Source organism: Lagenorhynchus albirostris, chromosome 9 (genome assembly GCF_949774975.1).
Source record: "Lagenorhynchus albirostris chromosome 9, mLagAlb1.1, whole genome shotgun sequence".
Taxonomy (NCBI): Eukaryota; Metazoa; Chordata; class Mammalia; order Artiodactyla; family Delphinidae; genus Lagenorhynchus; species Lagenorhynchus albirostris.
In genome coordinates this window covers 99,360,708-99,388,413 of record NC_083103.1, presented here as the reverse complement: position 1 = coordinate 99,388,413, position 27,706 = coordinate 99,360,708, and the positions used below count along the sequence as shown (strand labels likewise).

The window sequence follows — 27,706 nt, the reverse complement described above, 5'->3', positions numbered from 1 at the left end:
CCAATATGACATTTGGGAGTGGAGCACTTGCTGTTTTTTCCTTGCATGTGACTAAATCGATGCCAAGATGATTCAGGTCATCTTCCTGTAACCTGTTTCAATTTGTTTTCATATTTTTAAGATGCTCTTTATTTCTGGCATCGGCACTGAATACTGGTGGAACCGAACAGGAAGCCAGCTGGCACAGCAGAAATATAAGCTCCAGAGGCTTAGCCCCAGTATCATGAAAAAAAGTACAGAAGGGTGGATTTGGACTGAGAGGTAATTTAAACTTACATGAATCAAAGAAATAGGTTCTATTAGGGCAACTGGACAATATTCATCAAATTTACATATATACATATCCTTAGGCTAAATAAATGCACTCTAAAAACCTATACACATGCCTAATGATTTATGTACTGGTTTACTAATTTTAACCTTTTTTCACAATAACAAAAAACTGGGATTAACCTAGTTATCCATCAAAAAGAGACTGTTCAAATACTTTTTTGGACATTTGTACAAAAATTTTATGTAGGTGTACTAAAAACTAAGACTATCTTTATATATATAAGACATATATCATATATGACTATCATATATATATATATATATATATATGATATGATATCCAAAATGTATTGTTAAGTGGAAAAAACCCTCCTAAACCACTGTTCCAGTCTGGACTGGTTGCTTTTAGGCTAGCTACACAGCTGTCATCCTGGGACTTCACTAGTCTTCTGAATTTACTCTTTCCTGGATCCTAAGTCTTACTCGTTCTCTAGCTGTGTCTCAAGAAATGATATATATAAGATAAAAAGCAGGTTAAAGCAGTGTGCACACAGAATGCTACCATTTATGTAAAATCAGTGGGCTAATATATATGAACTTTATTATATGTGAATAAAATGTCACTGACAGCACTGACAGTAACTGATAGGACTGGCTGCCTCCTGGGAGAACAAGTAGGTAACTGGGGGGATGTGGAATGTAAGGGAGACTTTTCATTGTATATCCTTTCTGTAGCTTTTGAATTTTGAACCATGTGAATGCATTATGGACTCAAAAACTAAATAATTAAAAAGGACCCCAATACTAAGAAGCCATATTTCCCTTATATAACGAGTTATTAATTCTATATATACATATAGGAAAGGAGAAAAATCTAGACAGAGATGGTGGTGGTGGTAAAAGAATGCAGTAAAAGTAAACTTTCCAGAGGAAATACCATCCTAAGAAGAAATATCAGTAAGAAGTCTAAAAGGCATGAGAGAGCATGGCATCAGGAACAGTGTTTTCATAGAAGGAAATCTTTACTGACACAGGAAAATGCTCATGACAGAAAGGGATCAAAAAACAGAGCAGGAGCAAAGGACATAATCCATATAATGAAAAGGCATCCTACAGAATGGGAAAAAAATATTTGCAAACCATAGATCTGATAAGGGTTTAAATATACAAGGGACTCATACAACTCCACAGCAAAAAAAAAAAAAAAAAAACCTGATTAAAAAATGGACAAAAGAACTGAATAGATATTTTTCCAAAGAAGACATACAAATGGCCAACAGGTATACGAAAAAGCGCTCAACATCACTAATTATCAGGGAAACAAAAATCAAAACCACAATGAGATATCACCTCACACCTGTTAAGATGGCTTTTACCAAAAAGACAAGCAATAGCAAGTGTTAGTGAGGATGCAGAGAAAAGGGAATCCTTGTACACTGCTAGTGGGAATGTAAATTGGTGCAGCCACTGTGGAAAACAGTATGGCGGCTCCTCAAAAAATTAAAAGTAGAACTGCCATATGATCCAGCAATTCCACTTCTGAGTATATATCCAAAGGAAATGAAATCAAGATTTTGAAGAAATATCTGTAATTCTATATTCACTGCAACATTATTTACAGTAGCCAAGATATGGAAACAACCAAAATGTCCATCAATGGATGAATGGATAAAGAATATGTGATACACACACACACACACACACACACACGCACACACACGCACACACACACGTTGGAATATTATTCATCCATGAAAGAAGGAAATCCTGCCATTTGCAACAACATGGATGGACCCTGAGAACACGGTGCTAAGTGAAATAAGCCAGACACAGAAAGACAAATACTGCATGATCTCACTTATATGTGGAATCTAAAAAAAGTCAAACTCATAGAAGCAGAGAGTAGAATGGTGGTGGCCAGGGGCTAAGGGGTGTAGGGAATGGAAAGATGTTGGTCAAAGGGTACAAGCTTTCAATTATGATAGGAATAAGTTCTGGGGATTTATACTTTAAATTTACTAAGGGAGTAGATCTTAAGTGTTTTCACCACACACACACAAAAAGTGGTAACTATGTGAGCTGATGGACGGGTTAACTAGCTTGATTGTGGTAATCATTTCGCAGTGTGTGTGTGTGTGTGTGTGTGTGTATAAAATCATGTTTTATACCTTAAATATATACAATTTTTATTTGTCAGTTTTATCTCAGTAAAACTGGGAAAAAGAATGCATAAATTTATGTGTAATATCACTCCCATTTCCCCCTAAATATATCTGCAGATGTAAAGAGAAAAGACTTGAAGGTAACATACCAATGATGAAGGGTAGTTTTCTCAGTGTGGTATCTGATACCAACATTCTAGTAGCCTAAAATTTAGGGCAAGGCAACTGTCAATCCTACTGAGGAAACTGAAATGCAATCCAATTTAACCATGGTTCAAGCCAAGCATGAGGACTGTGCACAATAGCAGGGATATGTCTGTTATATTTCTGCTGCCACCCTTAGAAACAAAATTTTACCTACCATGATGCATTTTGGGGTTCTAAAAATGCCACAGCCGCTTTGCAGGCACACCTAATTTATTTACTTGGTTTTATTATCTTCTACTAACACATGCATAGGTTACATTTTGGAGACAGGTTTTACTTTATTTTTTTTGGCTTCTTTTAACATCTTTATTGGAGTATAACTGCTTTACAATGGTGTGTTAGTTTCTGCTTTATAACAAAGTGAATCAGTTATACATATCCATATGTTCCCATATCTCTTCCCTCTTGCGTCTCCCTCCCTCCCACCCTCCCTATCCCACCCCTCTAGGTGGTCACAAAGCACTGAGCTGATCTCCCTGTGCTATGCGGCTGCTTCCCACTAGCTATCTATTTTACGTTTGGTAGTGTATATATGTCCATGCCACTCTCTTGCTTTGTCACAGCTTACCCTTCCCCCTCCCAGTATCCTCAAGTCCATTCTCTAGTAGGTCTGTGTCTTTATTCCTGTCTTACCCCTAGGTTCTTCATGACTTTTGGAGACTTAGGTTGCTTCCATGTCCTGGCTATTGTAAATAGAGCTGCAATGAACATATTGGTACATGACTCTTTTTGAATTATGGTTTGCTCAGGGTATATGCCCAGTAGCGTGATTGCTGGGTCATATGGTAGTTCTATTTGTAGTTTTTTAAGGAACCTCCATACTGTTCTCCATAGTGGCTGTATCAATTTACATTCCCACCAACAGTGCAAGAGTGTTCCCTTTTCCCCACACCCTCTGCAGCATTTATTGTTTCTAGATTTTTTGATGATGGCCATTCTGACCGGTGTGAGATGACCCACCTCCTAGAGAAATGGAAAAACAAAAATAAACAAATGGGACCTAATGAAACGTAAAAGCTTTTGCACAGCAAAGGAAACCATAAACAAGACCAAAAGACAACCCTCTGAAGCAACTGACAAAGGATTAATCTCCAAAATTCACAAGCAGCTCATGCAGCTCAGTAACAAAAAAACAAACAACTCAATCCAAAAATGGGCAGAAGACCTAAATAGTCACTTCTCCAAAGAAGATATACAGATTGCCAACAAACACATGAAAGAACGCTCAACATCATTAATCACTGGAGATAGGTTTTAAATTTCATGTATATAATAAGTAGTACAACAAATCCCGATTTTATCTTAGTTTCTGAAGGTAAAATTGCATGCTTTTCCTAATTTATTTTGTAACCAAACCAAATAGTTCTTCTTTTTTCCAAAAGGGATCCAAATTCTTCAGGAGGAACATGTTAGTTTGCAAACAGGAGTGCTGTTTACCTGAAATAGTCAATTTGAAAGATACCTATGTTATAATAGACCCAGGAAAACCCAAAAGCTGAGGGATTCCATCACTACTAGACCTGCCTTATCGGAAATGCAGAAGGCTATACTTCACACTGAAAAAAGAATGGTATTTCCTTCTATTGTATCAAACCAGACTCTTCACCGTTTTGAAGATTTATGGCCACGAATTTTAAGAAAACTCATTTTCTGAAAAAAAGGAAGTTTTTACTAACAAAAACTTTTAGTTTGCTTTAGAGAAAACATCTGTATCAAACAAGTTCAAACTATTAATTTCATGAATATTTATTTTACCAGAGTCTAGTCTAACCATATAGGAGAAAGGAGTAAACACTAGGTGGTCAAATTCTATTTGATTAGGCAGAGATGTAAACAAAATTATGTACATGTACATTACATATTATGTACATATCTGATACATGTATATATACATATACATCATACCCCTGATGCTATTACAACGAGTCAGACTAAATTGATTTAAAGTAACTAGGTTCATTTCTCTCAGTTCCTAATTGGTATTAACACATTCCATACTTATAAGCTAATACTTGTGATCCCTGTTAACTAAGCATAAATATCTCATAGATACTATTGAAGCTTTGCTGAGTTTGGAAATGCAGTACTATAGAAACCATGACTAAAAGAGCACTGAAATTCTAGAAAATTTATAACTTACACAGAAGGAACTCCTCAAATGGTTAAAAAACAGAAAGGGCTACATTAACATTGTTTTTAGGGAAAACAAAGAGGGGTGGCCGCATCAGACCACATTCATGCTGATGTATGAAAAGTACATGGAAAGAAGCAAAGTGGGAGGTGGTGTGAAAAGGAGTAGGAATCAAGCTGAGTCTCTGGAGCCCACTGTTAAGAATAAAGCTCATTCAGTGAGTAAGCATGGAACTGAGAACAATCATGAGACTCAATAATATTTGCATGTTTAAATGGCATGATTAGACAGAAAAAAGGATCTAAGGCAAAAACCTTGTTCTGAAGAAAATTATGGGAAACACATTCACACACACACACACACACACACACACACAACAACAACCCAGCAATACTGGTTCTGCTTAGTTCGCAACTCTCTTTAGGGTTTTCTTCAGAGCAAGTTTGACATCCTTGTTCCTTAGACTATAGATGAGGAGGTTCAACATGGGGACTACATTGGTATAAAATACTGAGAAGAACTCCCCCTGGCCCACAGAACCATCAGAAAAGGTCTTGAGATGTGTAAACAACCCAGAACCATAGAAGAGGGCAAACAGTTATTATGTGGGAGCCACAAGTACTGAGGGCTTTGGACCAACCCTGAGCTGATGAGATGTGGAGGATACTGGAGAGGATCAAAGCATAAGAAACAAAAATAATGAAGCTACATATTATTACAACTGTGCTCACAATAATGGAATCCACCAGCTCACTGGCATCCGTGCTGCTGCAGGACAGCTGGAGGAGGGGGAAGATGTCACACATGTAATGGTTGGTGATGCTGGAATCACAAAAGGATAATCTGACCATGTGCCCTGTGTGGGCCACAGCACTGGCAAACACCATTACATATGAACCAAACATCAGCAAAGAAGAGACCTGAGGGGACATGGTGACTGTGTACAAAAGGGGCTTACAGATGGACACACAGCGATCATAGGCCATGGCTGTCAACACATAGCATTCAGAATGGATAAGGAAACAGAAAAGAAAAACCCAACAGAGTCATGCACCCTGCAAAGGAGATGATGTTCTCTGACACAAAGCTCATCAGCTGTTTAGGCGTAATGACCAAGGAGTGGCAGAGATCTATGAAGGACAGGTTGAAGACCAAAAAATACATGGGAGTGTGAAGATGAGAGTTCAGGCATATCTGATTAATTAAGCTCAAATTCCCTACCACAGTGACCATACAGTTCAATAAGAAGAGGAAGAAGAGGGGTATCTGGAGTTGACTTTGGTCTGTAAGTCCTACCAGGATGAACTAAGCCATTTTCCACAGACATTATCGGCAGGGGTGTGATCTGTGAGGAAATGAGAGAACAATGTCACATCAAGAAGAGACTGAAATCCTTTCTTTCTAGACCGAGGACTTGTTCCATGGGGGCTCAAGGGTGACTGCTGGGACAGCACTCTAGAAGAGCCAGAGTGACAACTCCGTATCTTTCAACTTTCTTCTCTCAGCTGTCCTTTCCTTCCATGTTTTTAAATCTCAGCTGCAACTCCTCACCTCCCTTGGGCTGACACGATCCAGGATAAAGTCTTTCAGCAGGGGTCCAAAGTGATGTCCACATCTGAGAGATAAGGAAAAATATCTTGAAGAGATGAGTAGGCTGGCCAAGGCCATACAGCAAGAGAGGAAAGGAGTCCAGAGTGGTACCCGGGACTCCTTGCTATGGAAATTCCTGAAGCTTGGGACAGTGAGGTCACTGTGATCCCCACTGTGCCCACTGCTCAACCTATTCTCTTCCTCCTACCTTTCAGAAACTCAGCACCAGGCTTAGCAAAAGTACTGAGAGTGTCCCCTACGATCCTGCATTCCTCCCACCCATTCCCTTTAATCAATCTTACCCCCAAATCACAATGGATTGTTTAAGAAGGGCAGGTGGCCTCCCACATCTCTCCACTGCTGTAGCAGTGGGAATGAAAACATCAGAACGGAGAAGACTCGCCACCCAACTTCCTTCAACCTGGAGACTTCACTACTGCCAGGCCTTATGTACTCTTTCCCTTCACTGGCCAGAAGGAGACAGAGGTTTTGACAAAGGAGGAGGCAACATCCCTTCTGTCTGTAGATTCGCATACGTCTTCAGGGCAAGGCAAAGGCATCAGCTTTATGTCTCCAAACCATCAGCGGGCTAATAGTGTGAACGCATCTTATTCTCTGTGGATCTCAGCAGCTTGTTTGGAAGCTTGGAAAATGAGCCTCATTTAGGATCACAGTTTGATCAGGCTCCTTAGGGAAGAAATTACTGAGCCTGTGTTTACATCTTTTGTTAGTAAGTTGATATTGGTATATTTGGGACTCAATGTTCTTCTCCAACTATCAGTTCACATTAAGAATTTATTGATGTGTAATAAATTATCATAAACTTAGTGGCTTAAAAGAACACCCACTTATTAGTCATAGTTCTGTAAATTAGAAGTCTGGTATGGAATCACATGGCTGGATTCTCTGCCCAGGCCAAAATCAGGATGTGGGCAGGGCTGCATTCCCTTCTGGAGGCTCTGGGGGAAGAATCTGTTTCCAAACTCATTCAGGTTGTTGGAAGAACTCAGTTCCTGTAGTTGTAGAACTGAGAGCTCCATTCCCTTGCTGGCTGTCAGCTGGGGGTCACTCTCAGCTTCTAGAGGTTGCCTGCATTCCTCATCACGTGGCCCTCTTGTCTTCAACCTGGCGGTAAATGGAGAATCCTTGCTGTGCTTTGAATCTCGCCGACATCCCCTTCTGCCACTAGCTTGAGAAAAACTCTCTGGTTTTAATATGCTCATGTGATTACATTAGGCCTGCCCTGATAATCTCCCTAATTTAAGGTCAACTGTACCATATAACATGCATAATCCCTAAAGTGATATATCGTTATATATATGGTTCCTTCCACATTCAAATAAGAGGGGATTATACAAGAGGAAAAGACATTGGGGGGCGGGTCATGTTTCAGAATTTTGCCTGCCACATCTATCTTCTCTGGAAATCTATTCTTCACACATTTTATATGGAATTACTTGTGAAAATGCTGTATTCCCTTGTTTAGCTTCTCTCTCAACACAGATGCAAATTCCTCAGAAAGAGCCTTCTAGGGTCTGCTCCCCAAATTTGGTGTCCACAGCCTTTTCTCCCGTGTGTCTACTTCTTGAATTTTACTCTCTAGTAGTACTTCTCATGCATTTTGATGATTTCTTGGCTTCATGCCATTTCATCTGCCTGAAATGCGTTCTCCCTTGTTCTCACTTGGATACCACTTACTCATGCTCCGAGACTTGTTCTGTCATCATTTCTGATAGAACATCTATTCTGACCTCTTCTCCTATCTCTACTCCCGGAACCTAAAGTGCCTTCTCTGTGTGCTGCTGAAGCATCTTCTGCATTTATCTTCTCCCATTTATATACAGTGAGTTTACATGCATACCTTCATTTAAACTGTAAACTCCTAGAGGGCAAGAAGTCAATCTTATTTATTTTTATTCATGCTGCTATTAACAGGTCTTTCTTTCTATTTTTCTTTTTTTTGTTTTGGTCTTTATATTTCTAAATAACATGCGGTTGTTTCTTGATTTTTCACTATTATGTCTTGTCAATTGACTTTAAGTCTGGGAAACTAAATCTAGCCAATTTTCACCTTCTACCACTGCAAATATACTTCCTAATGTCTTCATCTTCCCAGTACAGTTAATTTTTAAAGTTCCATTAATATTCAGTGTTTACATGATTATGAGGATGTAAATGCTTTGCACATCTAAGGAGTAAAATATGCTGATTACTTTTCCTTCACAAGCCTGTTTTCTCTAGAGTAAATAATGGTCTTGGTGGATTTAAGCTGCAAGGTAGTCTGAATACAAAAAGGAATAAGATGCAGATCCTGCCCCTTGGTTCTCTCATTCTAATTAGAGAAGCAACAAAAGAAAGTGAGAACTGCACAATTTATAGATATCTGGCTCTAGCTACAATACTAAACTCTTTCATTAACTTATCCTTTATAATCTTCAGAATTATCTGAGAAAAGTATTTCTGTTTTACATATGAAGAAACCAAAGCTGATGTTAAAAAGAAATTTGCCAAAGTCATAACAACTAATGGCAGAGCCAGGATTTAAACACAGATCTTTCTTAATATAAAATTAATTTCTCTTACAATGCTATACAGAAAAAAGGGAGTAATTACTATCATAGAACTTTGTACAAGGTACAGTAGTGACATGTATTAATTAAAAACCTTTTCATTATAATAAATAATTACTTTTCATTGTAAGTGAAATGATATTGAGACAAACAAAAAAGTTCACTTAACTGGCAAGTCCAGGGATGCATTATGCTTCAGAATTGAATGGATCCGAGACACAATCCGAGGGTTGTGTCTCTTTCTTTCAATTACTTGAATATGCTTGGTTCTACCTGGCTTTTTTCTCAGACAGACTTTCTCCTTGTGTAGACCAGAAGACTCTACTCTGTTCCTCATGAATATGTATCTCCACCTTTATTATTCTGACTCACGCAATGAAAAGATCACTCCTTTGCTTGATCTTATTTTAGCTGAAATTTCAAAATGGACCTTACTAAGAGTTGGGGTATAACTCAAGGGGAAAATGGCTTACCATGAGACCATATAGGACTAGCTTGTTCTGTGGGGCTCCTCCGCCCTTTTCCATATACTCAGATCACATGAAATTGAGTAGCTCTTATCTAGGTACCTACTTTTGTAACTTCCAGTGTCAACACGTGGCAGGCATCAACATTATCACCTTTCACCCAAGACTACCCAACAGGTATTTTGAGCTTTTATAGTCCAAAATGAGGAGAAGAAATAAAAAGAAAGGAAAAGACTCAATACGTGCTGCTCAACGCCTGTACTTTTAATTTCAGTATTCTGCTAAAAGAGATGCATCTTTCAAACATGAGTGATGCCAAGAAAATGATCTCACCCTCAACTGCTTAACTCTGGGTGAGATTTCAAGAGAATATCATTCTCAAGAAGGGACTGGAGAGAGACCAACCCAGTGAAGAATCTCATTGCTTGCTTGATTTTGCCTATTTTTCTTCTTTTCCGTGCTCTAGTCTTTAAGATTTTATTTTTAAAACTGCTACAACACAAATTTTACTCTGTATTTGACCTCTCTATTAGTGTCTATTATTTCTTTACTCCACACATAGTACTTTTATAATTTCATTTTTTTTCTTCTCTCAAGGTACCAAGAGGTCACACTTCAAATTGCATATCCTTTCCTTTCCCTTCCTGTATATCTCACTCTCATCTCTCGAGACAGATTCTTCCTTTTCACATTTAGTGTGAACTTAACTCTTTCTGACCATGGTTTTGGATCAAATTAGATCCATCACAATCACAACTCTTCTCTCTTTCCTAAGCTTTTTCCACCTGCTCTTGCTCATGGCAAAAGCTTGAGGTCTCTAGAGCAGGAGTGAGAGAGACTGCTTCCTGGGATTTGGAGTTTTTCTCTCTTAATTTATAGTTATTTTGAAGTTCGGACATATTTTTGTCTTTGGATTATGCTGTGGATATTGTTTTTACAAATTTTTATTTGTTCATCTTATTCTTCTGTATTGCTTTCACCAGAAATATTGGGAGATGCAGATCTAGGCAGCTGTCATTTTTTCTGGCTTCCTGAAAGTCTTCTCAAAAATAACACCTGGGGCATATATCCAGAGAAAACCATAATTCAAAAAAATACATGCACCTCAATGTTCACTGCAACACTATTTACAATAGCCAAGACATGGAAGCAACCTAAATGTCCACTGACAGAGGAATGGATAAAGAAGATGTGGCACATATATACAATGGAATATTACTCAGCCATAAAAAGAAACGAAATTGAGTTATTTGTAGTGAGGTGGATGGACCTAGAGTCTGTCATACAGAGTAAAGTAAGTCAGAAAGAGAAAAACAAATACCATATGCTAACACATATATATGGAATCTAAGGGAAAAAAAGTTATGAAGAACCTAGGGGTAAGACGGGAATAAAGACACAGACCTACTAGAGAATGGACTTGAGGATATGGGGAGGGAGAAAGGTAAGCTGTGACAAAGCGAGAGAGTGGCATGGACATATATACACTACCAAACGTAAAACAGATAGCTAGTGGGAAGCAGCCGCATAGCACAGGGAGATCAGCTCAGTGCTTTGTGACCACCTAGAGGGGTGGGATAGGGAGGGTGGGAGGGAGACGCAAGAGGGAAGAGATATGGGAACGTATGGATATGTATAACTGATTCACTTTGTTATAAAGCAGAAACTAACACCATTGTAAAGCAGTTATACTCCAATAAAGATGCTAAAAAAAAATTAGGTAAATACTAAGGAAATCTGTATAAAGTATGGATTTTAGTTATTGATAACATAACAATATTGGTTTATTAATTGTAACAAATGTACTGTAAGATGTTAATAATAGAGGAAACAGAATGTGGGGTATATGGTAATTTTCTGTACTGTGTTCTCAATTTTTATATAAATCTAAAACTGTTCTAAAAAATAAAACTCATTTAAAAAAATGAAGAAGGAAACCAAGAAACAGGAAGATATAGGATCCAGAGAATAGGGGACCTAACATAGGTACAGGGACCTAACATAGGTAAGAGGTGAAGAGTACCCCCAGAAAGATGGTGAAGGGGGATCTCAAGATGTTAAATCTTCAACAAAGTAAGAGGGCATCCTGTCGTCACTGGAGTGGATCATAAATTTATTGGAAAGACATCTTAAAGAAGATAACACTTTTAGACTACCAGCTAACATCATATAGCTACAGCTGTACATACTGAGAGGAGATCTGTACAAATGGGCACGAGGTTAGGGATAAATCACAGAAATCCACAGAATATTAAGCAAATGAAAGCACCTAAAAATATTCACTTCAAGGAAAACAAAATAGGAAACGAAAGCAAAAATAGCATTTTATGTACTATCTATAAATACTGTTTAATAATCTAACTGCCAAGATTTATCTAACAATTTACAGTTATAACCATATTGCAAGAAAGAGAGGCGTGTGTGTGTGTGTGTGTGTGTGTGTGTGTGTGGTGAGAGGGAGGTAAGATTCCACAGGAACTCACACTGGAAACTATTAGAGTAATCTAAACATGAGATGAGGAGAAGCTTATCAAATCAGTATAATTGAGAGAGAAAGGCCAGACCAGGATTTCAAGGAGATAAGTTCTCTGGGACTTGGAGGCTGGATGAAGAAGTTGAGTGAGAAGAAGATGTTTACAATTTATTTGTTGCCTAGGTGGTAGTGAAAAAAAGCTTATAAATTAATGACCAGAGGAGGAGCAGTGCTGAGAATCGCCAAATAAATGCTGACTGCAGTTTGGGGCACTTTAACTTGAGGAACATAGACATAAAACAGAGCCGTCCAGGAGGCAGGCAGGGAACAGGTTCAGGCTGTACATTCAGGTGAATATGAATGAGGAGAAGAAGAACAAAAACTTATCAGATTCTATGTTCCAGGCAGTGTTCTAACATTTTACATGTAGTAAGTCATTTATGCCAAAAGACAATTATTTTCATCTCACAGATGAGGATACCAAGGGTGAAAGAGGCCACATAAATTGTCTAAAATTTCACAATTAGAAAGTGGAGAATCCATCTGGGTTTAAATTTCAGAAAGTCTGACTTGACGGCCCATTCCCTTCAACGCTTCGCCGCAAGTCAAAACCTCAGACTAGCAGAATCATTGACCTGCTCTGCTCTCCTGACACTGAGAGAGTAACATATCCACAACTACACTACATGATGTGGGTGTTGCCAACTGCTCAGAATTGGGTGAGCATCCTTTGTCAGTAGTAGCACAGCTGCCAGTCCTTTTGGCCTGCCCCACCCTTGCAGAACCTCTGTCTACCAAGCTGTCTATAAGATGCCTTATAGATGCGGATACCTGCCACATCTGCCTATTCTCCAACCCTGGTTTTAGAACTTCAAACCAATTGTCTGAATTCCCAATCTTCTTTATATTAACTCTTTTCTATTTAAAAGAGCTAGTCATTTTTTTTCTAGTTTTATTGAGGTATAATTGACATACAGCACTGAATTAGAGTCACTTTCTATTGTTTGTGCACATAAACCCTGATACAATATTTCTCCCCCACATGTATCAGCCAAAGTATGATCTAACTGGCAAAACACTTATCTGTCAAATGGGTTAAATTCTAAGTTAGAAATATGAATAAACTTTACAGTACAAGATTTCAGGGTGTTTTAATTCTCAGTTAATCATTGAAATTTGTGTAATCTTTGTACCTTACTTCTCAAAAGAGAGTATTCTAGCTTCTTCTTTGGCAAACAATGTCACTATTGGTTTTCCCAATAAGTCCTGTTTCATGTAACATAAATTCATTTGCTACAACTTTGGATTTTTCCACCAAAAATTATTAGAAGTTACAAACATACTTTATATTTCCTGAAAAATATGGGTAAGTCAAATCAAAAGGACCTTCTTCAGTGGAACTTATGGTTGAGTGAGGTCAGCAAATCTTCTCCACAAGAACATCCACAAACTTGGCCAAAATTGACAAACACAATGATTTCAACACTCTGGAAATCAACCGACACACACAACAATCAGAAATGCTGATGCTTCAGAAAGTGTTGAAGTTTATGTAAGAACAATGGGAGTCTGTGATATTTTACACAGGACTCCTCCCAAGGCCAAATTCTGCCTGGCTCTTCGAACTGTGTATAAACACCGTACTCTAGTTGCTGAATTTGTTTCTCACAGGTCTATGTGTTTCCAACTCCGAAACCCTACTCCACGTATACTGGGGTTGACGGAATAATAATAAATTGTAGATAAAAGAAATTTTGTTATATTCAAATGCCTTTTCCCGGCCGATTTGCTTATGAAGAATAATATTGATCTGGGGAGCCAGCGCCGCAGCAGCGAGAGCGGCCGGCTCCACCCGCTCGACTCCTCCCACAGCCGCCGCCGCTCGATGCGACGCGCGGGCCAAGGTTCGCTCCACCGCAGCCTCCCGGAGCCCAAGGGCATCCCGGAGGCCCTGTGCCTGAGCGCAGGCGCAGCTTCACTCTTACCTTCTCCGGAGAATCTCTGAAGACCCGACGGTCGCAGGAGGCGGCTAGCGGCCCCTGCGAGGTCCTGCGCGAAGGCTCCCTGGTCTCCGGCATCTGCTGGGCCCCGAAGTAAGCGGCGCTAGAGAACGGGCAGCCTGAGAGCCCCGGGCGGCCGGCTGGGCCTGGGTGACCGCTCGGAGGCTGTCACGGGAGATGAGTGGGGCTTGCGGGCACGCGTGGCCTGGGCCACCGCCAAGGCCTCCTAAGGTGGCAACTGCGAGATGGACGGCACGGAAGCCACCCTGGGGCAAATCAGCGGCTAGCACCAGAAGCGCCGTGCAGCCCACGCCCCGGCCCACTGCAGCCCCCAGTTAGGCCGCCCACCAGCTGCCCGTGGCTTGGCCCGTGACGGTCCCACAAGGACAAAGCTTCGTCCGTCTTCTGCTCTGCAGCATGGGGACCCCAGGCCCGCCGAGCTACACACCCGCCTCCGAGGAGGCGGCGGCTGTGGCGCCGTGTGAGGAGCATGCGCACGAAGAGCCCGCCCGCTGCCGCCTCGGGTCTTCCGCAAAATGGAGAAGCAAGGCCCTACGGAGCCGCCGGGCCAGGGCCTGGCCAAGAAGGACACCAGGGGCAGCAAGCTGAGTAAATGCCCGTCCATAACCCTGCGTATGTTCTAAAACAAGAAGTGCGTCTCCCGGCCAGCCGCTCAGGCCGGGGTTCCCGCGTCACTGCCGCCCGTCAGACGGGCACCTGGCCCTCGTGCCAAAGCAGCCTGGAAGCCGCTGAACACGGCGGAGCGCGGCTCCCCTTGGGGCGCACCGGTGGATGCCCTGCCTCTCGCCCATCGGCCTCTCCGGTCATGGGGCTCTGGGGCCCCACCGCCCCAGGCCTTGCTCCCCCAACTCCCATCTCTTCTCACACCTCAGTGTCTGGGCTCTCAGCCTCCCCTTCTTACGCATCTGCCTCCACCGTCTCTTTGGGCTTCAGGTCCCCTTTGGGCCCTCATTCACTTCAGGGTCCCATCGCTTTGTGCCTCAGTCCCCCATTTGTAGGGGTCACCTTTTTGTACTTCAGTTCCCCATTCTCTTCGGGCCTCCTGTCTTCGGCCTTCCGTGGTCTTGGGGTTCCCCTCTGCTCACGACTTCCCGACCTTGCAGCTTCCTCACTCTGCTGCTGCTTTGCTGTCTCTGGCAGCCTCCGTCCTCTCTGTCCTCCTCAGACCCTTTCTCTCCCACCTGCATCTCAGGCAGCTGGGGGCTCACTTCCTGTCCTGCTTGTATTCCGGTTTCTTCACTGCCTCCCTCCCTGCCTCCAGACACCTTTATTGACGGCCCATCCTTTTGCTGTGAGGAAGCGAGCTGGTTGCAGGCAGTTTGGGAGGGAGGGGTGGAGCCAGCTTCAAAAAATGCGTTTCTTGGCAAGTGCGATAGGACAAGCCCTTGAAGCAGACCTAGCCTCCTCCTCCAGCAAGGCTGTGGCCAGCATCTGGTGAGGAGTGAGTGCACTAGGCTTTGCGAACGATAAAACCTGGTGTGGATGGATGATGCCCCAGCCTCAGGAAGAGTCCCTGTCATGCCCCACAGACACGTGTTCACAGGCACCATCCCCAGCTATGCCCGGAAAGGGGCTGAACGTGGAGCGCTCGTTCTTGAACAGGTGAAGGCAGAGTATGGTGGCTGCTGAGCCCCAACCCACTGCTCTGGAGGGGTCCTGGCACCCCATGGGGTGGGAGTGGTCCTTCCCCTACAGATGCCCAGCAGACCCCATCTCTACCCTGTTCTTGGAGCCTTTCCTCTTTGTTACCAACCTGCAAAATCTGTCCTCTTAACTTTCTTGTATTTTTTTACCTCCAGAGAGTAACTTTGATTTGGAATGATACCTTTTGGTACCAAAAGCCAATCCCCCCCTCAACATGTTGGTGTTAGCACTGTGAAATTAGTGTTTCTGCTATTTCATTACAAATAGGTTTTTGTTGTTGTTTTGTTTTTAAGTCTAAGAAATCCCAAGAGAGAAAGAGTTTAAGAAACAAGGCCACTGAGCAAAGGCAGCAGTTCTGACTCCCAGCATGGAGAAGGGAGGATGGTGGGGCTTGGGGGACACTGTCACTTTCACTCCCTTTTAGCTCTCTGTCCACCAAAGCCACTGCCCAGTGAGTGGTGACACCAGGGACTTTTGTTCAGGTGGAAAAGGTCACTGGGGAGCTGGATGAACTTGAGCATTTCTTGGCCTTAATATGCTTGCTCCTTAGTTTGTTTTCATGTGGCCTGGTGTGTCACTGTTCTGAGCAGACCATTCCAGGCCTGTTGCTAAGGGAAACCCTAACAGGCATTCTCCCCATGGAGAGGCCAAAGACTGGGACCCCAGCCAAGACTCTTAAGAGCCTCCTGTCTGTATCCTCCCACACCATGCTGCATAAGACATCTCCTAAAGTGAGATTCTGCACATTTTGTTGTTAACAATAAAACACAATACATGCACAAACACAGGCACATAATGATGATGTTGTGAATTTTCACAAAGAGTTAGTAGTGGGACATACCCTGTCTTTGACTGATTATAAGACCAACTCAAATTCTGGCCTAACTGTGCAGGCCTGGGAGAAACCACAAACTTGAGCATGCAGCACCACCCTAGGGAAAGCAAAAAGGAGGCTATCAGTAACTGAACTAGTTTTACAGCGTTGAAAGAAGGCATACAAGCATAAGAACTCTGCTGTAAGTTGAAACAAGTGTGGAGCACCATAGAAAAGATCTGAGAAAGCCTCAGAATTACTAGCAGGGCTGACAGAAGGTAAGTCTCTCCTGAAGCCTGTCAGAAAGACCAGAGGAGGTGACTGCTTCTCCAGATTTGAAGACAGTAGCAAAGTCTTCAAGGAATTTGAAAAATCAGTGTAGCATGACATCACCAAAGGAGCACAATAATTTTCCAGAATCAGAGCCAAAAAAAATATGGAGATCTGCAGTTTGCCTGATAAAGAATTCAAAATAACAGTTTTAAGGAAGCTCAGTGAGCTACAAGAAAACAGAGAAAGACAATTCAATGAAATCATGACAAACAAAATGAGAAGCTTAATAGAATCATAAAAAAGAACCAAATAGAAATCCTGGAGCTGAATAATTACAATGAATGAAATTTAAAAATGTGATAAGAACAGCAGAAGCAGATTAGATCAAGCAAAAGGACAATTCTATGAAGTAGAAGACAGGACATTTGAAATTATGCAGTCAGTAGAGAACAAAGAAAAAAAAAATGAAAAAGAGTGAAGAAAGCCTATATGAACTGTGGGATACCATTAAGAGAAACATTGTAGACACTATTGGAGTCCCAGAAGAAGAAGGATGGAGAAAGGGGCGGAAAGCATGTTTAAAGGAATAATGGCTAAGAACTTCCCAAATCTGGGGAGATATCTGGACATCCAACTTCATAAAGTTAATAGGTCACCCCAATATTTCAACTCAAAATGATCTTCTCCAAGACGCATTATAATGAAGCTGTCTAAAATCAAAAATTTAAGATCATCCAGAGGAAAAATAATACTCAAATACAAGTGAACCCCCATTAAACTATCAGATTTCTCAAGAGAAAGCTTGCAGCCCAGGAGAGAGTGAGATAATATACTCAAAGTATTGGAAGAAAAAACTGCCCTGCCAATCAAGAATACTTTACCCAGCAAAGCTGTCTTTAAAAATGAAGGTGAGGGGGCTTCCCTGGTGGCGCAGTGGTTGAGGGTCTGCCTGCCGATGCAGGGGACGTGGGTTCGCGCCCCAGTCCGGGAGGATCCCACGTACCGCGGAGCGGCTGGGCTCGTGAGCCATGGCCGCTGAGCCTGTGCGTCCGGAGCCTGTGCTCCGCAATGGGAGAGGCCACAACAGTGAGAGGCCCGTGTACCGCAAAAAAATAAATAAATAAAAATTTAAAAAAAAAAAAAAAAATGAAGGTGAGATAAAGACTTTCCCAAACAAACAAAAGCTGAGAGAATTAATCAGTATTAGACCTGCTCTAAGAGACGCTGAACGGAGTTCTTCAAGCTGAAACAAAAGAACACTAATTAGTAACATGAAATGTAAAAAAGTATACAGTACACTGGTAAGTATATAGTCACATTCAGAATATAATACTATAAGACGGTGGTGTGTTAACCAGTCAACTCTAGTAAAGGTTGACAAAACTAAAGAACAAAACTATTAAAAATAACTGTAACGTCAATAACTTGCTGATGGATGCACAATATTAAAAGAGGTAAATTGTGACATCAAAAACAAAATGTGGGAAGGGAGTAAAAGGGTAGTGTTTTTGTGTGTTACCAAAGTTAAGTTGTTATCACCTTAAAATAGAGTTATATCTATAAGATATTTTTTGTAAGTCTCATGGTAATCACAAAGCAAAAGCCTACATTAATATAAAAAGATAAAGAGAAGGGAAATAGAAACATACCATTATAGAAGATCATTAAATCACAAAAGAAGACAGCAAGAGAGGAAGAAAAGAACAAGGGAATTACAAAACAGCTAGAGCACAATTAGGATGGAATTAGTAAGTCCTTACCCATCAATCATTATTTTAAGTGTAAATGATATAAATTCTCCAGTCAAAAAGAAAAGAGTGGCTGAATGGATTAAAACAAAACAAAAAACAAGACCCAATTATATGCTGTCCATAAGAGACTTACTTCAGCTTTAAGGACACATACAGACTGAAAGTGAGATAAAAAAAGGTGTTCTATGCAAGTGGAAACCAAAAAACAGCAGTGATAAATATATCAGACAAGATAAACTTTAACAGCTGTAACAAGAGACACAGCAGTGATATCATGATGAAGAGGAAACATTACAACTGATATCACAATAATACAAAAGATCATAAGAGACTACTATGACCAATTATACACAAATAAATTGAATACTATAGAACACATGGATAAATTCTTAGAAACAAACAATATACCAAGACTGAATTATGTAGAAACAGAAAAATCAAAACAGATCAATAGGGCTTCCCTGGTGGCGCAGTGGTTGAGAGTCCGCCTGCCGATGCAGAGGACACAGGTTCGTGCCCCGGTCCAGGAAGATCCCACATGCCACGGAGCGGCTGGGCCCGTGAGCCATGGCCGCTGAGCCTGCACGTCCGGAGCCTGTGCTCCGCAACTGGAGAGGCCACAACAGTGAGAGGCCTTCGTACCGCAAAAAAAAAAAAAAAAAAAAAAAAGAACAGATCAATAACGGGTAAGGAGATTGAATCAATAATCAAAAACCTCCCAACAAAGAAAAGCCCAGGACCAAAAACTAGATGGTTTCACTGGTGAATTCTACCAAACATTTAAACAAGAATAAATGCCAAAACTTCTTAAACTCTTCCAAAAATGGAAGAAAGAACAGCTTTCAAACTCATTTTACAACCAGAATTACCTTCACACTAATGTCAGGTAAAGACAGTATAAGAAAAGAAAACTACAGGCCAATGTCTCTGATGAATATAGATGCAAAAATTCTCAATAGAATTTTAGCAAACCAATTCAACAGCACATTAAAAGATCATACACCATGATCAAGCGAGATTTAACCATGGGATGCAAGGATGGTTCAACATACACTAATCAATAAATGTGCTATACCAGATTAATAGAATGAAAGATAAAAATCATATGATTATTTCACTAGATGCAGAGAAAGCATTTGACAAATTTCAACATCCTTTCATGATAAAAAAAAAGAGGGTGGATTGCAAAGGGAGATGAATATACTTTTGGGGGTGAGGGAAATGCTCTAGATCTTGACCATGGTGGTCTTTACATGACTGTATTATTTTTGAAAGTCACTGAACTGTACTCTTAAAATGAGAGCATATTATTGTATCCAGATTATGCCACAATAAAACTGATTAAAAAGAGAATATTATAAGAAGAGCCAGTCTGAACTGTGATCTTGTATCCCCTGCCCCTTAAACATTTTCCATAAATAAAACAGATTTAGTTTTGCATTAAACAAGAACCTAGTAGTTTTAAAATTACTACAGAAGTTTGAATAAATGTGGGTTGTATAAAATGGAACGCAACTCAGCAATAAAAGGAGCAGACTGTTGATACATGCAACAACTGGGATGGACTTAAGGGCATCATGCTTAGTGAAAAAAGCCAATTTCAGAAGTTATATATTGTATAGTTTCATCCGTTGTCTTCCTAATGACCCAACTATAGAGATGAAGAACAGGTTAGTGGTTGCTGCAAGACAGATGAAGGTGGGAGGGGATAGGTGTCACTATAAAGAGGTAGTGTAAGGGGTTCCTTTATGTTAGTGGAAGAGTTCTGTATCATGATGGTGGTAGTTACATGAATCTACACAAGTGATGACATTACATAGATCTACACACACACACACACACACACACGACAGAAACACATACTGCATATAAAATTGCTCAAAGCTAAATAATGTCTGTAGTTTTGCTATTATACTACAGTTGTCAAAGATGTCACCATGGTAGGAAGCTGGGTAGATTTCAGGGGACTCTATCCATTATTTTTGAAATTTCCTGGGAATATATAATAATTTAAAATTTTTTTAAAACTTAGATTTTTTTCTCATAAGCATGATCATAAGCTAATACATACATAGGAATTTTAAAGTCATATTTCCTTGTAATAGAAGCTTATTTACAGTGATTTTTCTTATACATTTGATTTTAATCTATTAAAAGCATATTGAATCAGAACAATTCAAGGTAATTAAATTTCCATGGAATAATTTTTGTAGTAAATAGTGTTTTATTAAACAATAATCTCTGAAATCAATTTAAAAGATCCTTTGGTTTATGTCTATAAAATTTGCATAAACACTGATTATTTAAAGAGACTCAACTATTATAAAGGGCCATAATAAACTTTTCTGAAAAATGGTCATATATCTTTATGAACTCAAATTCTTGAAACTTATGTTACCTAGAATTATAATTAGTGAATTTTCAATGACATTAATTATTTGCATCTTTATAAGAGACAGCAGAGGATCCTTTCTCCTATGCTCTGGGGAATGTATAGTCCCTGATGGGAAATTAACATTTACTGTAACAATTAGGGTGTAAACACAGACACATTTCTCCCCTGCAGAGTGTATCATGATGGGAAAGTCCTGGGGGACCCCTATACCGGAATTTCTAATCAGGTCCAAAAGAATTATAAGCCTTAAGCAAATGCTGTGTGCTCTATGACACTGTGGCTCAGATGTGAAGCCTGTGGTTTCCCTTCATGATCTCTTAGTAAATTTATAACCACAAGTTTGATCTAAATCATAGACTGACTCTTGGAACATTCATACTGTGAGATCTATGCTATGACTCTTTTCCAGGGAAGGAAGAAGATTCTGTGACTACATCTGCTCAGCTTTGATATCTCCAAGGCCAGTTCTTCTTTCAGGACAGCGGAGGTAAAACACGTATAAAGGGTCAGCACTGAGTTCCCTCAATGGATGGAGAGTGAGATAACCAAGTTTGTATACTTGCTCACTCCCTCTGTTGCTGAAAAATGAGAACTATTTATATTGAATAACAAGAAACTCCAAAGTCTGAAGCTCTGACTCTACTGCCTGTATTGTTCGCAGCATACACTCTGTGTTGACTCCATCTTCATTCTGGGAGCAGGAGAACTGTAGCAGTTCCAAGTGACAAATCCAGACAGCAACATCAGAAGAAATTTGTGTTTTCTTTCTAAAATTTTTTTATTGAAATGTATAAACAGAGGAAAGTTGATATATCATAATAAGTATACAGCTTGAAATGTTTTCACAAACTTAATAACTAACTTAATCAGCGCTCAAATTAATATTTCTCATTCATGCCATCCTACAAAACCTAGGAAAGCACATCCACCTTCCTTTATTCATTCGCTGTCCAGCTAGGATAGAGCAGAGGAGGAGAATGTGTGGAAACACTGGAATATATGGTTAAGTAGAAAACTTAGGTTACTAAGGTTCACCTCAATACCTGTTATCAATTATTAACTTCCTGGATTCTTATAGTAAAGTATCTGGAAACCTTAGAGACTATGAGAGACTTCCTGGTAGCAGAATATCTGTATGGTCTCTTCCCTGTAGGGATCCTTTCTTTCTTGATGGTCAAAACAGGGGACCTGAGGTACCTAGTAGGGTAATGGAAACATGAGTAGGAACTAGGAAGTGACGAATCAGAGGAATAGGGGGGAGAAATGGGGATACATTCCCACCACTGAAGCCCATCAGCAAGTAGGCTTGTTCCTCAGCTACCCCATCCCTCTATCTTCTAGTAAGATAGAGCAGTTGTTTGTCATATGCAGTGCATGCAATGAAAGACAGTGATTTAAATGTTGAGGGGTGTGTACCTTCAGACCTTATGAAGCAAAGGAGGACTTATGTGATTTCTGCCAGTCTGAGTCTCTTTCTCGTAAAGCTCATATAAAAGAGAGTCTGTAAGGACAGAGCTGGGTTCCCTATTGATGGAGTTTTCTTCTATTCTCACAGATTTCCGAAGTTGAGAATGCTGGCTAGAAATGACTCCTTAGTGCCTGAATTTATTCTTGCTGGATTAACCGACCGTCCAGAGCTCCAGCAGCCCCTCTCTTACCTGTTTCTAATGATCTACATTGTCACCATGGTGGGCAACCTGGGCTCATTCTTATTGGTCTAAATTCTCACCTCCACACCCCCGTGTACTATTTAGTCTTCAACCATCCTTCATTGATCTCTGTTGCTCCTCTGTTTTCACCCCCCAGATGCTGATGAACTTTGTATTCAGGAAGAATATCATCTCCTATGTTGGGTGCGTGACTCAGCTGTTTTTCTTTCTCTTTTTTCGTCATCTCTGAGTGCTATATGTTGACCTCAATGGCCTGTGATCGCTATGTGGCCATCTGTACTACAATGCTATATAAGGTCACCATGTTCCATAAGGTCTGTTTGGTGCTATCTTTGGCTGTGTATGTGATGGGGTTTACTGGAGCCTCTGCCCACACAGGGTGCATGCTTAGATGAACCTTCTGCAGTGTTAATATCAACCATTACTTGTGTGACATCCTCCCACTCCTCCAAGTCTCTTGCACCAGCACTTATGTCAGTGAGGTGGTAGTTCTCATTGTTGTGGGTATTAATATCACAGTACCCAGTTTCACCATCCTAGTTTCTTACATCTTCATCCTTACTAGCATTCTTCGTATCAAATCTGCCCAGGGAAGATCGAAAGCCTTCAGCATGTGTAGCTCCCACATCATTGCTCTTTCTCTTTTTTTTTTTTGGCTTAGCAGCATTCATGTACCTTAAATATTCTTCTCCTGGATCTATGGAGCAGGGAAAAGTTTCTTCTGTTTTTTATACTAATGTGGGACCCATGCTCAGTCCTCTGATTTAGTTTGAGGAACAAAGATGTCAGAGTTGCACTGAGAAAATCCCTGTTTAAAATCCAGAGGAGAAGCATGTTCTAATTACAAACAACAATAATGTAAAGATATTCAATTTTTATTGTCTTCCAAGATGATATTTGTTCATAACTGTGTTTCTTCTACAGATTGTGTTATATGTGGTATAATAGACTTGTCTCATCACTTTCCTTATAGCTTGTCTAACTTTTCCTACTTATCTCTTGCACCTTGTACCAGTTTCCTAAATAACTAGTAGCATCTTTATAAGAGGAAAATATGAACTGATTTTTTCATACTATCTTTGTCTCCTGGGCTATTCCTAATCTGGACAAATATGGTGAGTTTCATAAATACATAAAGTTAAAATTAGAGCTTGCTGTTCTAGACACAGAAGTGCCCAAACACTGCAGAATAATTGTCTTTTAAAACAATATTGTTCCTGGTATAGGAAGAAGAATTCAAAGAAATGTCTTCATTGCAAATTGCATATATAGCTTAAAGTAGGATCAGATCCTTCTGATATTATCATTTTGTTCTATTTTTCATACCACTTTTCCTTTTATTATTATTACTTGTTCCCTTTGAAAATGGCCAAATCTGTTTCACATGCCACCTGCTTCTGAGAACCTCTGTAAGGCAAATGCCTTTAATATTGAAGAGAATACATATAACACCACCATTTATTGCCAAACATGTCATTAAGAGAGGATGATTAGAAGAATAATACATATGTATCTCAGGATCCCAGTAAGCATAATGGGTGGTTTATTATAAAATTTGTGTTTATTACTCCCTAAAATGACACCAGATATTTTGAAAAAAGCACATGGTTTTACTGTCAATTTTGTTTTTTATCACTTTAGGAAAATACTACACATGGTGTTAGGAGAAACATTTTAGCCATGTTTCACTTATCCAGTGAAGTATCATGAGAAAAGTTGTGTATTAATATAGTAAACCATATTCCTAGCAACATTTTTTGAACATACTTAAACCTCGTCTCACCAGTAAGGCAATAAATATATTTACCTAGATGCTTCTCCCTATAATTTCCCTATTTCTCCAATGCTTTTTCCATTCATATATTTAGAGTATCAAATATAGTGGTAGGTCAAAAATATTCTTGTTGAATTGGATTATCTTGTTTGAATAATAACAGTAATAAATTTAATGTTATAAATAATAATTAATAAAATATAGTAATAAATGACAATAACAAAAAATAAGTCAGAAAGAACTTTGGGGTATAATTTCTTTTGAGGAGTAAAGTGTGGCAACCATAGAGAGGTGCTGCTAACTCCCTTTCAGTAGAGCCACCTGTGAGGAGCATCATTGACTGTCTATAGCCGATACTCCTTTGGATCCACCATAGTGTTCAGGCAGAGTCCATGCTTACTCTAAGATGGCCTCAGCCAATGGCTTAGCATGGTGGGTCATACCGGACCTGGCCAATTTCTGTGTAACGTGAATCTCTTCTGATAGGCAGTCTTTGTTTAGGGACTTCCTATCATCCTATTTGAGATTTTTTTGAACTGCACTGTGGTCTGAGGTTTTCCTACCCAATCCTTTCTTCTCTCTCTCCTTTCGTAGGTATCACACTTTCATCCTGGTCTGAAGGCTTTCTCACTGACTCCCACTCATTCCCATTTTATCCTTCACAGGCACTTACCACAATAAATGTCTTGGAAGTCTAATCATTTCTTAGCATCTGTTTCTTGGAGAACTCTAAAATGACATAGAGGACTTAACACTAACTGATTTTAAACCTTAGTTTTAGGATATGGTAATCAAGACAGATTGGTTTTGTTATAAATATAGATAAATCCATGGGACACAATAGAATATTCAGAAACAGATCCTCACTTATATAGTTGATTGATTTTTAACTGAGCAACTGTGTAAATCCGTAAGTAAAGAAAAATCATTCTAAGCAATTGATGCTGGAAATACTAACTACTCATGAGGAAAACAATGAACTTTGATCTCTACCTCACATCATACACAAAAATTAATTTTAAATAGATCAAAGCTATACACATGAAACTTTAACATAAACCTTCTAGAAGAAAACAGAAAAGTATGTTAGTGTAGGCACAGATTTCTTAAACATATTCTGGAAAGCACTAAATCTAAAAGAAAAAAAGAGAAAATGAGTTTCATTTAAATTAGAACACTCTGTTTATCAAAAAAATATTTATAGGCAAGACACAGACTGGAAGAATATTTGCAAAACATATATTTGATAAAGGTATTGTATCCAGAATATATAACAAATTAATTAAAATGTATCTCAGTGATAAAAAGATCATATCATATATTGGCAAATGATTTGAAAGACACATCCCAAACGAACATATGTAAATAGCCAATAAGCACATGGAAATGTGCCTAACTTGGTAAACCCCCTTACGTATAGTGAATAGCTGGACAACAGCTCCTTAACAGCTGTAGTATCCTCCCTCACTTTATTGCCCAGACTTTGCCCCTTGAGTGGCTCAAGCACTTGTCAGGCCTTCTTCTTGGTCTCCCTCCATGTTGGGCCTTGCACCCTCTTGGAGCCTCTATTGCAGAGGTCCAAGGACCAGCTGTGGGGCATCTCCAAACCCTCCATTAATCCAAGCACCAATCCTATAGAGCTTCTCCTCTTAGATTCTAGAATCTGGTTATGCTTCTTATTCTTTCTGTTTGTTCTATCAGTTCTGGGTAGCTATTTTTTATAGGTTATTAGTCTTTATGTTTTCTCTGCTTCATCTTTTGCTCTTTCCTCCTTGCAATGTCTATATATCCAATTATCTTTTTTTTTTTTTTTTTTTTTTTTTTGCGGTACGTGGGCCTCTCACTGTTGTGGCCTCTCCCGTTGCGGAGCACAGGCTCCGGACGTGCAGGCTCAGCGGCCATGGCTCACAGGCCCAGCCGCTCTGTGGCATGTGGGACCCTCCTGGACCAGGGCATGAACCCATGTCCCCTGCATTGGCAGGCGGACTCTCAACCACTGCGCCACCAGGGAAGCCCTGAAACAGGGAACACATTTTATGTGATTTTATTGGACTGACTTGCCCATCTCACAAGATATATCCTGTCTAATTAGCACATGCCAAACCCTGATGACAGTAATTAGTCAGAAATAGTCATTTGACTACAGTCTTTTCTGCCAAAATTATTTAAACAAACTTTTCTTCTTGTAGTTACTGAATTGGTAAGATTAAATCTAGGGATTCTAGTAGTCCTGTTTTCACTACATGGGGAGAGTTCATCTGAGGTTAAAATGCAGTAGAACCAAGCAGACAAAATGCGTGGAGAGAGACACGCCTCCATGAATGGTTGGCCCTGGCCAGCCAAATAAAAGGCCATGTATATTCATGACTTACCAGTTTCACACACTTTTTGGGATTATGTTGGTTTATGTAGGCAAAATATAGTTGCAGGCATGACACATGCCTTGTAGTCTGAATGTGATATCCAATTTCCCAGCACACTCTGCTGGCAGTATGAGTCAGTAAAATGCCTGGCTCGGTCTGTGAATCAGGTTGACTTTATATTCTTTTGATCAACATGGCAAAAATGATCATTTAAAATTATTAAAATCACAACTCATGTAAAACTAAAATGATTAAAAATTCAATTGTAGTGTTTTAAAAATAACTATAATTATAGAATTTGAAGTAAAAATTATTTCAATATATCAAGCATTTTTAAAACACCTTTAGGATATTTGGAAGTATTATGTCCACAACTTGATGAATTTCTTGAAGATATGGGTAGATATGGCTTTATTATCCTTCTGTATATGCTGCATAAATACAATTTTAATTGGGAAAAATATTTGTTTTCTTCATGCGGAATCCCCAGATGAATTCACATTAAAGGCATCGAGCCTAGAGTATATCCTAGACAGATGCTCTCAGAAGGGTAAGAATAGAATGTGTCTGACGTGATGGCATATACCGTACTTTGGCCAGCGTCAAGAATGGTCAGCCAAGTGAGGCACTCACTGCTCTATTTCAACAGCCTGACCAAAAAGGCACTCCACCACCTGCTTACCAGCTACAGCAGCCACACGCAGAGGGTTCAGAGTCCCACAGGGATGCTGGGGTAGTCTGTTTCAGGTGCCCAGGAGCACAGTGCTTGGCCTGTGGTGGATGCCAGGCAAGGAGTCCTGATGTTCGCAGCTCCAGGCAGATGCCCTAGTCTCTGGCTCCCCATTTCATGTACTTCTGTCCATCTCCAGCCAATTTATCCTTTTCGTGGCATCTAAACTAGTTGAAGTGTGATTGCTCTAAGAATGCACAAGCCTTCTGCAAATTGGGTTTCTCTGTTATTTTGAAATATTTGAAATGAAAAAGCGAAATTAGTTCCAAATTTGTTGAACATTAAATTTGTCAGTAAAAAGAAAATAACTCACATTATTTAAATATGATTTCAACGGCAAAGTTTTAAATGGTGGTAAGAATGATCTAAACTCTACCACTGTGCATACAAAATTTCTC

The 27,706-nt window shown here is 39.9% G+C and overlaps 1 protein-coding gene and 1 pseudogene across 1 annotated transcript; one reads left to right on the top strand and one right to left on the bottom strand.

Moving 5' to 3' along the window:
* Positions 1 to 5,176: 5,176 nt before the first annotated feature.
* LOC132526559 (olfactory receptor 143-like) lies at positions 5,177 to 7,586 on the bottom strand. Its single transcript, XM_060160898.1, is given in 5 exon segments — positions 5,177 to 5,365; positions 5,367 to 5,804; positions 5,806 to 6,078; positions 6,325 to 6,388; positions 7,348 to 7,586. Coding segments are annotated over 5 exon segments (1,203 nt in total).
* Positions 7,587 to 22,336: 14,750 nt separating this feature from the next.
* Positions 22,337 to 23,282, top strand: LOC132525439 (olfactory receptor 8B3-like; annotated as a pseudogene).
* Positions 23,283 to 27,706: the final 4,424 nt, after the last annotated feature.